Genomic DNA, 17,053 nt, shown 5'->3' on the forward strand with positions numbered 1-17,053 from the left:
TGTCACCGCGCCTGGATAATGAAAACAAAATGTTTTTTGGTAGAGACAGGGTGGCGCTTTGTTGCTCAGGCTGGTCTCGAACTCCTTGCTTCAAGGTAAGAGTTCCCCGGAGATAACAGGTGTGAGCCACCCCGCCCCATACCCCGCCCGTCCATCCTAGCCACAGTTTTTTAAAACCACAAATAAGAGTGACGTGATCAGATTTCGGAAAGACTTCCTTCAGCAACAGTGGAAGGAATGAATAGGAGATAAAAAGCAGCAACCCTGTAATCAAAGATAACAATGAAGAAGAGTGTCCAAGTAGTGAAGGTTACTGAGGATCAACAATAGGGCTGAGGCTGCGAACTTTAGAAATATCTAGATAGTTCTCAGGGCTTGGTGGGATTAAATGTGGGCAGCAGCTAGCATTGAGGGCACAGTGCGCAGGGATCACAAAAATAAAGAAAATCCTGCTTCCCTGAAGAGATCCCGGATTAGCGTCTGGATTTGGGGGCAGTCAAAAGAGCGCCTCTCTCTTCAACCTCAGCCATCCGCGGCGGGGAGGACGATTAGTTCCTTCTGGGCCCACGCCCGCCCCAAGGAGGGAAAGCGCTGAGTCATTCCGGTGGGGCACGCTGGGGCGTGGCGGGGCTCGGACAGATTCCCCCTGCTGCATCCTCCTCCCGCACCCAGGCCCCTTCTAACTCTCGCGAGAGCCTTACAGGCTATATAGGCAGCGCCCCGAGTGTGCTTTGCGAGTCGTCTTCCTGGCTGGTGTAGGTGTCTTAATTGTTCACGACTTCTGTTTTGGAACAGGTGAGTCTGTGGGCAGCGCGGCCACGGCAGAGCGAGGCGCAGCGTCCCATACCGCGCCTGTCGCCTTTTTCTCCTCCTGTGGACCCGCCCGCCCTCAGGTGGGGATGCTGTGGCGCATGAAGCGGCCACTCAAGGCCTGGCGCTCGGGAGAGCTCGGGTGCTATGTGAACGCCCACGTGCCCACCCCAGTGGGTGCTGGGACCTGGTTCAACCCCAAGGCTTCTCTCGACTCGAGTCTCCTCTTCTCCTGGCAACCCGAGCCCAGGCCGTTGATGGGCTTGCCGCGGCTGGGGGCGGGCTGGTAGCGGTGGTGGGGTCTCCGACTCAGCCTCCTGCCGGGCTCGGCGGATTCGGAAAGCTTCTTGAATGGACCTGCATCCGGACCTGTGGCTGTAGAAGGCCGCCTGTCCATCATGTGATGGGGTAAAGGCTGTTCCCGTTCCTGAGCCTTGACTAGCCGCGGAGCTTGGGGCACTAAGATTCCCTTTCCTGTCGTTATTTTCCGGTCCGTCGAATGGGGTTTTTGATCATCCCAAATGCCCTGGCTAAGGACTGCGCACTCTTTCTGCTGGTGCTTTCCGAGGTGCTAGGGCGGAGGTGATGATGGGAGTGGCTCAAGGCTTCGGTTGACTCGAATCTCTTCCCCTGGCAACCCGAGCATAGGCCGATGATAAGCTTGCGGTGGCGTGGGTCGGGTGGTGCTGGTGGTGTTGTCGGTGTCGGTGTCTCCTCGACTAAGCCTCCTGCCGGGCTGGGCGGGTTCGAAAAGCTTGAGTGGACCTGCATCCTGACCTGTGGCTGTAGAAGGCGGCCCGACCATCATGTGACGGGTTAAAGGCTGTTCCCGTCCCTGAGCATTGACTAGCGGTGGAGCTGGGCTTTAAGATTCCCTTTCAACTGTTTATTTTCCGGTCCGTGGAAAATAAAGTTTCTGATGATCCCAAATGCCCTCGTTGAGGACTGCGCACTCTTTCTGCTGGCACTTTCCAAAGTGCTAGGACGCGGGTGATGATGGGAGTGGCAAGAGGGTACTTAAAGTGGAGTTTAGGGTTTCTGGGCACACCCCTTGAAGGGGCCCTGCACCAGCTAGAAGTCCAGCAGCCTTTATCCCGGTTTGGTTGGGCCTTGGACGTGGGGGGGGGCGGTGCACCTGGAAAAGCAGATTTGGACGAGAAGGCCATTTAGGGTCACACCCTGTAGTTGGTTGCCAAGTTGTGTGCACTTTTTTTTGTTAAAAATGTTAAAAGATTTTTTTAAAAATAAGCAGTAAAAAGTTCACAATGATCCATGTTCACAAGATTTTTTTGGTTTTGACGTTATGAACCAAGAATTCGGACTTGTTGGAAAAACTTTTTTTCTTTTCTTTTTTTTTTTTTTTGAGACAGAGTCTCACTCTGTTGCCTGGGCTAGAGTGCCGTGGCATCAACCTAGCTCACAGCAACCTCAAACTCCTGGGCTCAAGCAATCCTTCTGCCTCAGCCTCCCGAGTAGCTGGGACTACAGGCATGTGCCACCATGCCTGGCTAATTTTTTCTATATATTTTTAGTTGTCCAACCAGTTTCTTCTATTTTTAGTAGAGACGGAGGTCTCACTCTTGCTCAGGCTGGTCTGGAACTCCTGAGCTCAAAGGATCCTCCCACCTCAGCCTCCCAGAGTGCTGGGATTACAGGCGTGAGCCACCGCACCCCCAGCCCAGAAAAACTTGAAGACCATGACTTACTTAGTGGATTAAATCTTAACTCCTTATCTTGGTGTTGACCTGAGTAAATATGGTGCGATGTTGCTTTCAGCAATAAATTGACTCTTGTTCTACCTATTTATGCCTCAAGATATTAGCCACGAGGTCAGGAACCCATTTTTGAAAGGACTTCTAGGGCTTAAACATAGTACCGAAAGTGTTACAGTTGAGCAGATGCAGTATCTTGGTCTTGCCTTTTAAAATGTTGGATTGGTTTTAGGTTGTGTGCTGGCTTGGACAAATCTACCTGGAGAAAAGTCAAATGTGCTTCCCACATTATGAAGGCAGGTGGAGGCACAGTGCAGATAAAGGGCAACATGACTTTTTGTTTGGGGCATTGTATATTTGTGTTCTGGTTTGAGAATCTCCACCCCCCTCACACTCTGCTGCTTTTTTTTTTTTTTTTTACTCTGCTTCTGTATAATATACAGAACAAACTGCCATTGCACAAACAAAGGCTCATAAAGAGTCACAATGATGACCTCAATTTATAAAGAAATTGCCTTGCTGTTTTTAAATGAAAACAAAGGCTGAGATTCAGAGGCTTGTTTTGTTCCAGAAGTTGGAAAGTTCAGATTGTGGTCCTTGACTGCTGTCTGCACTTCTTACTAATATAAAATTTGATGTATTCAGGGCCACTGGGCAATTCTTTGATTGTTCTATAGCAGAGTCTCTAAGTAGGTGAAGGTTGCTGGTTATCTAGAAAAATAAGGCTTGTTTCTAATTTTTCTGTTATCTTTTCCAGCTAAAAGCAACATGTCTTCAGGAAATGCCAAAATTGGGCACCCTGCCCCCAACTTCAAAGCCACAGCTGTTATGCCAGATGGTCAGTTCAAAGATATCAGCCTATCTGACTACAAAGGTAAAAGTAACTACATTGGACTCATTGGGGTGGAATTATTTTGTAATCTAGGGATGGCTTGTTAGATTTGCGTCACTGCTATGTTTTTTTTTTTTTTTCTTTGTTTTTAATTTCAGCATATTATGGGAGTAAAAATGTTTAGGTTACATATATTGCTTTTGCCCCATCCGAGTCAGAGTTTCAAGCGTGTCCATCCCCCAGACTGCTTATCACCACACATCCTTTAGGTGTGAATATACCCATCCCCCCTCCCCTCTCCCACCTGCCCAACAGCCAATGAATATTACTACTATATATATGTGCACATAAGTGTTGATCAGCTAATAACAATTTGATGGTGAGTGCATGTTGTGCTTTGTTACTGTTATGTTTGACTCTAAAATGTTTTACATCTCCTAGGATGGAATCTTTAGATCATGAGGCTGTTGCCTTGCTGTTGCCTTCTGGTTGAAGCGGTGATTATCAACAGTGCTCACAGGATATATATCCTAGGTCCAGACCACTTATGGAGAAAGCACGTTTCATTATGGCTGGACATATTAGTTCAACTATCTTTTCAGTACTACTCAATTGTATTATTGGAGAAATTCTCATTATTATCTCCTGTTACAAGAGGCCTTCTACACTTAAAGCCTAAGCTCAAGTCTTTGGAGCTGTGATACTGCTTGTTCAGTTTGTTTGGGAAATGTATGTGTCAAAGATATTACATTAGGCAGAGGGCTTAGGTACATTCCCTTGACTTTTGCCCTCAGAGGAGAATTGATGTTACAGTTGGAACAGCTTCCTTTCCTGTTGTCCTAGTTTCATGCAGACACTTGGCAAGTTCTTTTGAGACTCCTGGGACAATCCAGGATATAGATTTCCTTAGAATACAAACCTGAAACTCAGGTGTCAGGTGTACTTTCTTGGTGGTATAGTATTAATTCCTGGAATTAGCTGTTTGCATAGAACATTTGACTAGGTTGTTTGACATATCACACTAGGTTGTTGGGGCTCCTCCTGGCAAACAGGGTAAATAGCACCCTAGGGAGGAGACTTTGGCCCAGGGGTATAAAGGGGAGATCTAGGAGGAGCTGCTCTCTGCTCTCTAGGGCTTGACCTGCAGAGGCTTCAAAGTGCTTGTTAAGCAAAGCCCTGGAGAGGTTGTTTAGATGAGTCAGTTTCTAGTGATATGGCTTTTCAAAGAGGTAAACGTCAAAAAGGGCCACTTGTTTTCGACTTTGAAACATTGCTACTACCTGGAAATGAGTGAATATTTGGAATTGTTCCAGTAGTTCAGGTGTGGTGAGAGGCTGCCTGGCCAGTTTGAAGATGTACTGCAATGGTAATCTGAGTGACTTCATTAAAATTGCTGCTAAAAGTCCTGTCACCTACCAGTACTTTTGTTTTATAAATGTTTTTTTAAGATAGGGTCTTGCTGTGTTGCTCAGGCTGGCTTTGAACTTTGTGGGCTCACGGGATCCTCCCACTTTGGCCTCCTTGGAAGCTGGGACTACAGGCATGCACCACTGCCCTGAGCTTAAATTTTTTTTTTGTCCTGTCAGGTGTGTTAGGAACACATGTGATCACTTAAACCATTGCTATGGTTCATTGTGGAAGAAATAACAAAGGCTCTAAGTTCTTATTGGTGTCTTACTGCTTCACAGCAGAGGAGAAACCAGCAATGCAGCTTTCTCTGGGCAGTTTGTAAGCATTGGCATTAGGCTATCCTGTAGATAATTACATCCTTGCTTTTCTTCATTGGAGAACTTAGTGTTTATGCTAATTTTAGTCACTCGGAGAAGATCAAAATTAGACGGAACAGTGTTTATTCTGTAGTTGGCAGCTAAGAATATGGAGGCAAGAAAATAGAGCTGGAATTGGAAGGAACTTTTTTCATTCAGGCCTTCTTGCTGCAACAAGTTCTAAAAATAGCTACTAGGAGATATCTGTATTGAATATCTTGGCATTTAGTGATTATTTTGTCTGCCATCAACTTAAAAAGAAAACTTCTTTTTCCATAGGAAAATGTCTTTGACTTATTCTCCATAAAGCAAGGAAGTCTGCTTCAGAGGCTAACTGATGATTCCCATTTTTTACCCCAGGAAAATACGTTGTGTTCTTCTTTTACCCTCTTGACTTCACCTTTGTCTGCCCGACGGAGATCATCGCTTTCAGTGATAGGGCAGAAGAATTTAAGAAACTCAACTGCCAAGTGATTGGTGCTTCTGTGGATTCTCACTTCTGTCACCTGGCATGGTAAATCTCTTCTTCCATTTGGCATGTGGACTTTTTAAGCAGCAGCTTGGGAGGCTTTGGCAGTAGACTTTCAGGTATTGGTTTCTGGCTCCTCATGGAAGGAGTGCAAAGGCTCTGACTTTCTCTTGTAGCTCTCATTACCTGGCAACAGAGGAGAAGCAGGTTGAGTTACAATTGAGTGTACCCTGGTGACCTACCTTGACTATTCTCAGCCATTTACTTTATTGCCGGAAAATGTTTGAAGTTTTTTTTGGGAAAGTTAGATTAGGAATATGGGAAAGAGAAAGGAGGAGTAGATACAGTTAATGTTCTTGCTACACAAGAGCTTGAATGAACATGATTGTATGTGTGCCTTTTGCTGCAGGATCAACACACCTAAGAAACAAGGAGGACTGGGACCCATGAACATTCCTTTGGTATCAGACCCCAAGCGTACCATCGCGCAGGATTATGGGGTCTTAAAGACTGATGAAGGCATCTCGTTCAGGTATGTCATCAGAATTATCCAATTGGGGCTGGGTGCAGTGGCTCGTTTCTGTAATCCTAACACTTTGAGAGGCCAAGATGGGAGGTTCGTTTGAGGCCAGGAGTTCGAGACCAGCCTGAGCAAGAGCAAGACCTCATCTCTACAAAAAAGAAAAATTAGCCGGATGTGGTGGCATGAGCCTGTAGTCCCAGCTACTCAGGAGGCTGAGGCAGGAGGGTCGCTTGAGCCTAGGAGTTTGAGGTTGCGGTGAGCTGTGATGATGCCACTACACTCTAGCCAGAGTCGAGGCAGCGCAAGACCCTGTCTCAATAAAAAAAAAAAAAAAAAAAAAAAAAAAAATCCAGTTTGCTAAAGCCATTTATTTGGAGAAAGCTAGAGCCCTGATCTGTAGAGTCTCCTTCATTTCATTCTTTTATGCAAGGACCACCTCACTAAGGGCAAATCCAGTACAAGTCTTGGAGACCAGCCCATTTCCCAAGGACTTGAAGCTTCTAACAAAGCAGATTTCTAAACCTGTATTGCTTCTCCCTTAATCCTTGAATCTCTTTCTTCCAGGGGCCTGTTTATTATTGATGATAAGGGTACCCTTCGGCAGATCACTGTAAATGACCTCCCCGTTGGTCGCTCTGTGGATGAGACTCTGAGACTAGTTCAGGCCTTCCAGTTCACTGACAAACATGGGGAAGGTAAGTTATCTGTCTGGTAACAGGAGAACAGAGTGGTGGTAGGGTGGGAAAGATGGTAGGACCAAAGTCTACCAAATAAGAAAAAGGTAAGTATGTCTCTTCAAGAAATTGAAGTCTGGATTACAGTGGGAGCAAGGGTGATGGAAAAGCTTGGGGATGAGAATATAAAGGCTTTTTGTTCAAACTACGTACTCCCATCTCTGCCCTCATTTAGAATCACTGCTACAGATCTAATTTACTGGAGTATAGGAAGATCTCATAGATGTATTAGGGCAAAACAAAAAGGTTGAGAATCACATCTAGAGATAAAGAATGCCACTTTTGACAATTTATTGGGAGTAGAGCTTAATCCCTGTCATTTATACTTGTTTTTATTGGAGTTTTAAAAAATAATATGTGCAGTTTGGAAATTTGGAAAATAAAAGGACTAAGATAACTTACCCAAGACAATAGGCAGATGCATTTAATACAATTCTGTTATTTAAAAATTCATTCTGTAGCCAGGTATGGTGGCACATGCCTCTAGTCCCAGCTACTTGTGAGGCTGAAGCAGAAGGATCACTTGAGACCAGGTATTTGAAGCTGCAGTGTGCTGTAAGGAAGCCTGTGACTAGCCACTGTACTCCAGCCTGGGCAAGAAAGGAGACCCCCACCTCTAAAAAAAAAAAATCCATTCTGTTACACAATATGATAGTTGAATTTGTAAGTTACAGTTATTAAATACCAAATTACGTAAATGTTTTATGTAAAAGCTTTTTTAAAGGAGGGGTTGAGGTAGGATGTTTCAGATAAAATGTCAAGGTTCTTCGTTAGAAGTCTCAGGATCAAAGATAATGTTTTTGTAAGTCTGTCCTTGTAAAACCTACACAAGACTGGACACATTCAACTTTTGTTTTTTATCTAGCATTTGCTAGAATGCAGGGCCTTTTTTTCCCTATTGCCTCAGCACTGGTACTTCTCTCTTTACCTGTTCTGGTAGCATTGTTGTAAATTAAAAAAAAGCACTGAACCACTTGATCCTGGCTTTTGAGTTGTAAGGCTCTTTGACTTTTTTCCCCTTCTCTTTGAGTGTGGCTGTCATTCAAATGAAACAACCTTAACCTGGCTAAGAGTTAGCTTAGCTTTTAAGAACTTGGTTCTCCTCTTTTTTTGCACCCTTCCTTTTGCTCTCCCTTTGCTGCGACGGTGGGTCTGGTCGTCATCATCATCTGTGGCGTATGTATCAGGATCTGTAAACCTATATCTTGCTCTTTCTCCTCAATAAACCTCATTTTTGTGCTCGCCTTACAAAAAAAAAAAACTCAGTTCCTGAACCAGCAAAATGCTGGGTATGTGGGGGAATGAGGATCTTGACTCCTCTCTCCAGTTTAATGTAACTGAGGATAAGATAATTCTGATAGAGTGCTATTGACATCAAATCAAGGGCAGAGGTAGACTTAGACAAATTTATTCCTTCACTACATCTCATCATGTTTTTCTGGAGACAAGTAGTTCACACTAGTTTTCTAAGGCCCATTTTAGCTCTGATCATGTGAGTTAAAGAAATGAAGTTGTTAGAGTCTGGATTAGTGCTCCGTGTTTAAGAGACTCAAAGGTGCTAGCTTCTCTAGAGTAAAAGTCTGAGAATGTAGGGATCAGTGAGCACTGATAACCAGGAGGTAATTGTAATTTGCAGAAGCATGTGTGAGCGTTAGCCTGGCCTATGAAGGAGCTGACACCGGCTGAGACTGCCCCCTAGTGGGGAATGAGGTTCAGCACTAAAGAGAACTGGACTTTCCTAGGACCTTACATACAGGCTAGACTTCTGAACTCAAGCTTTAGGTGACTCTGTAGCTTGCTTCTTCAGGCTCTGTGTTGGTCTCTGCTGCTTCTCTCTCTCTCTTTTTAAATCTCATCTTGACATCTGCATGTATCTCCTGCTGCTTGTCCCACTAGAAGAACATGCACAGCTTTCTGTATACAGCCTTTTTAATAGTCACCATTTAAGAGCTTATAAATGCCAAACACACTATCCTAGGTACTTTACATATGTTCTGTTTGACAAATAATCCTACATTCTTTTTAAGGACCAGTAAACCAATATTTAAAATATATCATTTATTCATAGTAAATGGTAGAGCTGGGATCCAAATTCATAGCCCTCCTTCTTTTGTATGTAATTAAAATGCTGAAAAAGGACTCTCTTTAGGGCCTTCTGTACTAGAGCAGTTCTCATACTGAGGTTACCGTGTCTGTTGTCATTTTCTCCTTGGAGAGTCAGGACACTTTTGCTGCACTTGAAGGCTGGTTTATATGGAACTCAACATGTTCTACTGGAATCCATTTTAATTCCAGAAAAGCAACACTATTGGGTATGAGTGAAACATTTAAGTAGGGATCTTTCTGTCACTAATACAAGTGTTGTAAGAGCCATGAGGCCTTAGAGCCAAAGAGACTGAATTGCCAAGGTCTTTTTTGGTCCATTATTCCTCCTGTTTAACTATAAAGCCCAGTTCTTTGTGTCATCCTGGACAGAGGAATCTTTTTTGTTTGCCTCTTAGCACCTGCTGGCAGACTTCTAGCTGGCTCTGGCCTGGTCTTGCTTTCATGCTGCTCTTTGTTCGCTACAGCTTGTGTTATGTTCAGGACCTGTGTTGTAACCCTTCAGTGCCACTAAAGCCAGTAACTATAACAACCAGATGGATATTTCAGGAAAATAATGGCAGCTGGGCCCTCCATTTAGCTTTTGTTCCATCTTTACCCTGTACCCAGAGAGCTGGATGCAGAGTCTTGACATCTGATGCTGTCATATCCTTGGACCAAAAAGGGGCTTCCCTGTCTCTCACTTGAGCAAATGAGACTCGCTCCTCTGTTATGGACTTTGGAGACTATGACTCCTAGAATTTGACAGCAAATGGAAGTTGAAAAATCAGAGATTGGTCCCCGTCTCACTTTCCTCAGGCTAGACTAAGGCACATTGCTAGCTGGAGGTTGTTAGGAAAAAGCTGAAGGCTATGCTTTCTGTATAAATGTGTAAAAGATTTCATACCCTGCCTTTTGCTTACCAAGAGGTAGAAGGCAGTTATTTAATGAAACAAGCAGGGCTTTCTGTTAAGGCCCTGATCATTGTAGTTGAGGCTGTGCAGTTTGGCAGAGTTAAAAGAATGCTGAGAAGGTAGACTGAGGTTGCTGCCTCCAGATCTCTGAAGGACTGCCAGAGGGAAACAGCAGCTTAGTGTTAAATGTTTACACAGTCCTAGCTTTGTCATTTATTTAGCTTGCTTTTTGTTTTTGTTTTCCTTGGGGATGGGAGGGTGATGGCAAATCATTTAAACTTTGCCCTTTTTTTTCTGTTTGGAAAGTTTTGATAACACATGACATAATTACTCATTTTAAGTGTACAATTCAGTGGCATTAATTACATTCATAATGTATACCTATCACCACTATCTAGTTCTAGAACTTTTTCATCTTTCAGAGTCCAACCATTAAGCAGAAATTCCTTATTTCCTCTTCTCTGTAGCCCCTAGTAACAATCTCTGTTTTACTTTCTATTTTTATGAATTTGCCTTTTCTAGATAGTTCATGTAAGCGAAATCATGCAATATTTGTCCTTTTGTGTCTGGTTTCTTTCACTTAATATTTTTAAGGTTCATCCATGTTGTATCATGTATCAGAACTTCATTTCTTTTTGGCTGAATAATACTCCCTGTATGTTATGTACCACACTTTGTTTATCCAGTCATCTGTTGGTGGACACTGAGTTGTTTCTACCTTTTGGTTGTTGCTGTTAGAATATTGGTGAACAAGTATCTGTTTGAGTCCATGTATCCAATTCTCCTGGGTATATACCCTAGGAATGGAATTGCCGGGTCATGTGGTAATTCCATGTTTATCTTCTTGAGGAACTGCCACACTTTCCCACATTGGCACCATTTTACATTCATATAAGCAATGCGAAGGGTTCAAGTTTCTCTACATCCTTGCCAACACTTACTGTTTTTTACTATAGCCATCCTAATGTGTGTGAGATGATATCTCAGGATGGTTTTGATTTGCAATTCCTGGATGACTAGTGATATTGAGCATATTTTCATATACTCAGTTGGCCTTTTATATATCTTCTTTGAAGAAATGTCTATTTAAGTCCTTTGCCCATTTTTGAATTGGGTTGTCTTTGTTGTTGAGTGGTAGGATTTCTTTATGTTATTTGGATATTAATCCCTTATCAGATATATGCTTTGTAAATATTTTCTCCCATTCTGTGAGTTCTCTTTATGTTTTCTTGATAATGTCCTTGGATGTACAAAAGTTCTTAATTTTGCCAAATCCAAGGTCATGAAGATTCCCTCTGTTTTCTTCAAAGAGTTTTAGCTCTTAGGTCATTGATGCTTTTTTTTTTTTTTTTTGAGACAGAGTCTTCTCTGTCACCCTTTGTAGAGTGCAGTGGTGTCATAGTAGCTCACTGCAGCCTCAAACTCCTGGGTTCAAGCAATCCTTTTGCCTCAGCCTCCTGAGTAGCTGGGACTGTAGGTGCATACCATGATGCCAGGCTAATTTTTCTATTTTTAGTAGAGATGGGGTCTTGCTCTTGCTCAGGCTGGTCTCAAACTCCTGACCTCAAGCAGTCCTCTCCTGCCTCAGCTTCCCAGAGTGCTAGGATTACAGATGTGAGCCACCACACCTGGCCTTGAGCTTTTTTTTAAAAAAAGTATTTGAAGCATACATAAAATTGTGGAGAACATATGAATACCCATTTACCTACTACTTAGCATTAACAAATCTTACTGTTTCTCCATATATGCTTTGAACAGATGTTTAGAACAAAGCCTATGGTTAAAGCTGTTAATTTCTTTAAATTTTAGGTGTTACTTGAGTAAATCAGGCATAATTGTATATTAGGGCTGTGGTGAGGATTAAATTACATAATGTTTGTAAAGTAATTACACTTAAACACTAAAAGGCTAAATGATCTTAGATTTACCTACACCAGGGTAGGTTTCCTGGTGTCTGGAGTAGTCAGACCCTCTAGGGCACAGATGTGGTTTTGAGGCAACCTTTTGTCCATAGGAGGAAGGTGGTACACACCACTGAGCAGGTTATTAATTAGTGGTACCTTTCTCTTGCAGTGTGCCCAGCTGGCTGGAAACCTGGCAGTGATACCATCAAACCTGATGTCCAAAAGAGCAAAGAATATTTCTCCAAGCAGAAATGAGTATTGGGCCACTTTAGTGCTGGGCTGCAGTGGGCAGCCATGAGAACAAAACCTCTTTTGTGCTTTTTTTTCCACACGTAAAACACAAGACACAGACTTTAGATTCAGCTGAGATGTGGTGTGTTATAAGACAGGCTTTTCCTACAGGGGTTGGGGAGGCCAGCCTTCCTTCCCTTGGTGGGAATGGCCTGAGTTGTGCTGTGGGGCAGGCCATCTGATTTGTACGATGTATCAGTAGAGGGCATCAGCCCATTGATCTTTTGTAGTTTCTATTAAACTTGAACTGAGACCTTCATGATTCTTCATTTTAGGGGGTATTAGCCTTTCATTGTAAGAGGAATTTACTCTTTGCTTGCCTTCTTTATCTGAAAATGAGGAGAGCTACCTCAGAATCAGGGAATTATGTTGGGGGGAAATGCTGATGGGCACAGGCGATGGAACTGAACCAAGGTGTCACATTTCGTTTTACTGCATATGGGGACAAGAGCAAGTCCTGCTATAGTGTTGGCTGGGGCACTGCAACTTAGGCCATAGGCTGGGTTGCAGGTTAAGGTCCCAATGAGATTACTTGGACCACCTATGTTTACACTACTGGGAGGGCTACATAGGAACCAGAAACTTGGCCCATTCTAAGTGCCTGGTACCTACTCTGTAAAAGAACAGAGTTAGGGGCTTCTTTCTCTTTTTTTGAGACAGAGTCTCACTCTCTTGCCTAGGCTAGAGTTTGAGACAGCGTCTCACTCTCTTGCCTGGGCTAGAGTGCCGTGGCATCAGCCTAGCTCACAGCAACCTCAAACTCCTGGGCTCAAGTGATCCTCCTGCCTCAGCCTCCCAGGTAGCTGGGACTACAGTTTTTCTATTTTTCTTTTTTTTTTTAGTAGAGAGCAAGAGTCTTGCTCTTGCTTAGGCTGGTCTTGAACTCCTGAGCTCAAATGATCCGCCCACCTTGGCCTCCCAGAGTGCTAGGATTACAGGTGTGAACCACTGCACCTGGCCGGCTTCTTTCCCTTTTGAACTGAAATGGGGAGAGGAAGACAAATACAAGGCTCCTGGTCTTGGGTAGAGCTTTTAATGGTAGAAGTACAATGCTAGGCACTCTTTACCTTCCCTGGGTTCTAGCCTTGATTAGAGGATATTCCTTCTGATCCTCATTTATATTGTTCTGCGCGAGGTTGTCAGCAAAAAGATTCTTCCTGGGCCCTTGAGGCTAGGGTAGATTAAGAACTGAGGGAACTGAGGATACTTCTGTGCATTGTGATGCCTTTCTAGCCACTTGTTATCAGCTACCCAAGCCTGTCCACTCCTCCAGAACCCAGACTAGACAAGAGCAGCAGTACAGGATTCCCAGGGCCTACAGTAACAGCCAACATTAACTGTTTACAATGTGCCAGGCATTTTCCCAAAATGCTTTCCATGTGTTTATTCAGTCCCCACAACAACCCTGTGAGGTAGGAACTCTTCAGGGGATGTTTACCCCATAGGCCCCCTCTAATAAGTAGCATTTTGGGAGCTGTGCATAGATGTGGTAATAGATGGAAGAGTCCCATATTCAAAGGCAGATGGGAATTGGGGATCTAACTTGGCCTGATTTGTCTTGACTTCTTAATCATCTTCGTGGAAGATCTCTATTATATTACTAATATAATAGTCCATCCTGTACCAAAAATAAAACCTGTCTTGCTTTGGCAAAGCCAATTAAGTCCTAGCAAGTACCACCATAAATGGGGGTCTCCCAGGGGAGGAAGGTATCAAGGGCCAGGGGATGCTGGTGGTGAGACACTGGGGTTGAGCCAGCCCCGGGCTTTGCTGGGGTTCTGAGGCTTCTTAGAGGTGAGTGTGGTAAACGGAAGGTCAGGGGATAGAGAGCTAGGCTTCTCTGAGGGCTGGGTCAAGCCCAACAGGGCCAATCGTTGAGAAGGCGGAGTGGAAAAGTAGGCCTTCTGCTCTTCTGAGTAGCGCTCCTGGGGTGTCACAGCATCCCGGTAAGTCCAGTCACGCCAATGGAAATTGAAGCCTTCAAGAAGGGCGATACGGTCAGCTCTTGTAGGCACACAGTCAGGAGGTTTTCTGGGTGGCAAATCTGGCACCTCTATCCCAGGCAGTAGCACTACCCCTCGGATGGCAAACCACCCTCCAAATCGGGGGTGTATGCATACTCCTGAAATGTGCTGGGGAGAGGATGAAGAAAAGCAAAGTCATGGAGGTCCCTTTGGCACTGAATCCAGCTACCATTACTGCAAGCTAGGCTTGTCCACTTATTTCCCACTCAGTGGACACTGATTATACATGTAAGTCCTGTCCCTGTCTTCTGGACGACCCTCTCAAAAATTCTGAGCACAAGGAAGGGCTGGGCCTCAATCAACTTCCCAGTGTCACCAATGGTCTCCTGATCGCTGTTTGGCCCCTTCCATGTAGGGTTTTAAGAAGAGACCAGGTTTTCTGACCTGATGTGTCCCCAAGTAAACTCCAGAAAGCATGTAATGGGACTGGACTGCAGGGCAGACACAGCTTCTTTGTCCTGGGTTGTATCTAACAAATCCTTCATCCAGGGAAGGCTGAGGAGTGTGGGGCATGACAGGGCTATCTTGAGGGGACTTGACCATTTTCTCTCAGTCCCCACTCATTCACACTTGCTGTCTGACCTGGGTCCCCCAGGGGTCAGCCTCCACATCTTGTCGTTGGTAGTAGTAAGCAGCCCCTGCCACGTGGGCTGCTGTCTGGACCAGAATCTTTGGGCGCCTATTGTGGTGCACCTCATAATCGGCAATGACTTCAATCTGCAGCTCTGGGAGGCTCTGGGACAGAGGACAAGAGAAAGGCTTCTGTTAGCACAAGGGGAGTCATGACCTTGTCCTAGTTGGTGTGTTGATACAGTCCTGTCCTCAGAAGTCCTGTTTGAAGGGAAAACATGACCTTAACTTGGGGGCCTCCACTGTGGAGACAGACTTCTTTCCAGGTGGGCCATGTTTGAAGGGAAATACACAAGTCCCAGTGTGGAGGAAGACACGATCCAGCTTTGGGGAGACCCAGTGTGTGTTTACTTATGTATGTGCATATGTTACATGTGGTGGGGGAATATTGTTCTATTCTCAAAAGGACCCGAAGACAGCATAAAGCTTACAGGTCTAGGGCAAAGGCAGGTAAGCAAGCAATGCTTGGGGAATGTTGGGCTCATTCCTATTCCACTTGGAGACCAAGGAAAGCCAGGTCTTTGGTACATATAGTTGCCCATCAGTGTGGGTGAGTGAAGCTGGTTTCAGACTGTGGGTCTTCTAGAGGAAGGTGGTGGAACCTGGGTATGAGAAGGCAGAATGGGGAGAGATCACAGATTGTCAAGGCTGGCTTTCTGGTATCATTTCACCTTTCAAGTGACTATCTCTGGATCTAACTCCTGCAATGAGTTTGGAGGAGCTCAAGGCAGCTATAGGTCTGGGAGCTGGGAGAAAATTGAACCTTCCTCACCTCTCTAACACGGTTCAGATGGTAGGCCACACACTGGTCCACAGGGTCGGTCAGCAGTTGCAGGTGGCAGCTCTGCAAGAAGGGCTTGAGGGCCCGGTCAAACATGGCAGGTGTGCTGAGTACCAGGAAGGCCAGGGTAGGTCCTGGCAGGGGCAGGTGGAAAGCTGGAGGCAGGAGTTCATTGTACCATGCCACCTGGAACAGAGAGACAGCTTAGGCCAGGCTTTAGCCAGGCCCACACCTTAACCTGATATTGAAGGCTTCATGCATTTTGCCCCAGCCTCCATTCATTCAACAAATTTTCACTGATGCTGTATGATACATGTTTATGGGGAACTCATCTGAATTTGACAGGGAATTTGTTTTTCTAGTTTTTTTTTTTGCAACAAAGAATTCAGCCAACTATAAACCCAACTATAAACCTAACGAACCAATGGAAATGAAAAACCCAGGAAAGAGGCCCCACACAGATGACAGTGATTAGGACTCCTCAACACAGGGAGACGGCGAGTTCTCATCCATCACAGGAAGGCTCAGGGGGTTTCTAGATGTTGCAGGGACAGAGTAACCTGGGATTGGAAAGGTTGAAGCTTTGGAGAGGAATGGCAAATTGATGCTCAATGCGAAGTGGAGAAGCAAGTTCAATGACGTCACTCTGGGACTTGTATTCTTATGTTTTGTTATTGATGGATTACATGATGCCCTTAATGGTGTTGGGTCCAAGAGAGAACAACTGTACAAGTTTATGAAAACAGTGTACCGAGATGGCTGCCATGTGAGCTCTCTTTCATTCTGATTTTAAGGATAAGACCCCTGAGTTCTCCATGATGGAAATTGCTTCAATCTATAGAGTTGTTTGTGATACCCTGATAGGTGTGGTTTTCCACTCTTCAAGCAAAGTAAGAGCCAATGCAGAGTGGTTCAGGAGAAATTTAATGCATCTATGATCTCAATGGGCTGGCAAGAGCACAAAGATACAGCAAACCTCTTGCTTGGCTATCCATCTGGGGCTTTAGTGGACTGGATCATTTCCAAGCCTTGGGCCTGCACACTAGTCTTGCAAGTACTCAATATCTCCATCCAATCTCCTGGAAAGGAGCTAAGGGAGCAAATTTGCATGGTTGCAAAGGAGGCCTAGATGCCTACATACAACATGATAAAGGGATACCTAGATCACTGCATGGATGGCACCATCCTGATCAGTTCAGTTGCCCTGGAGATAGTAAAGTTCAAGGAGGCGGAAATCAGATAAGGAAGACTCTTGGTATGTGGTTTGATTATGCCTGTGTAGTTCAACACCAGGCGATGGCTTGACTAGCCCCTAAAGAATTCCCAAACTTGCAACCACAGAGAATTATTAGACCAAGAGAAACACCTGTCCTTTTCTGGGTTTGCTGTGCCCAAATGGATTCCAGGTGCAACTATAACTGTAACATCACTTAAAATAGCTTCTGCTTGCTGAATTAAGAGAGAACACTCAAGCTAAAGCATTACTTCCTCTCAAGCTGTTCCTGACCTTTGCTCATTCCCAGAATTTACCATTCCCCTCCTTTGTGTCTAAATGATAGCTGTATAGCCAAAAAAAAAAAA

At 44.6% G+C, this 17,053-nt stretch overlaps 2 protein-coding genes across 3 annotated transcripts in view; one reads left to right on the forward strand and one right to left on the reverse strand.

Moving 5' to 3' along the window:
• The first annotated feature begins 688 nt into the window (after positions 1-688).
• Positions 689-12,294, forward strand: PRDX1 (peroxiredoxin 1). The gene is made up of 6 exons (XM_012648964.1): positions 689-795; positions 3,280-3,396; positions 5,481-5,634; positions 5,999-6,121; positions 6,677-6,807; positions 11,916-12,294. The coding sequence occupies exons 2-6, from the start codon at positions 3,291-3,293 to the stop codon at positions 11,999-12,001; spliced, it is 600 nt and encodes a 199-aa protein (XP_012504418.1). The 5' UTR covers positions 689-795; positions 3,280-3,290; the 3' UTR covers positions 12,002-12,294.
• Positions 12,295-13,668: 1,374 nt separating this feature from the next.
• Positions 13,669-17,053, reverse strand: part of MMACHC (methylmalonic aciduria (cobalamin deficiency) cblC type, with homocystinuria) — a 6,539-nt gene continuing 3,154 nt past the window's right edge. For both annotated transcript variants that reach the window (XM_012648965.1, XM_012648966.1), the window contains exons 2-4: positions 15,464-15,658; positions 14,644-14,796; positions 13,669-14,169 (exon numbers count right to left, since the gene is read on the reverse strand). In XM_012648965.1, coding sequence (XP_012504419.1) covers positions 13,750-14,169; positions 14,644-14,796; positions 15,464-15,658 — 768 coding nt within the window. In that variant the 3' untranslated portion in view covers positions 13,669-13,749. The remainder of the gene's footprint in view (positions 14,170-14,643; positions 14,797-15,463; positions 15,659-17,053) is intronic.

Source organism: Propithecus coquereli, unplaced genomic scaffold (assembly GCF_000956105.1).
Source record: "Propithecus coquereli isolate 6110/MARCELLA unplaced genomic scaffold, Pcoq_1.0 Scaffold299, whole genome shotgun sequence".
Classification (NCBI taxonomy): Eukaryota; Metazoa; Chordata; class Mammalia; order Primates; family Indriidae; genus Propithecus; species Propithecus coquereli.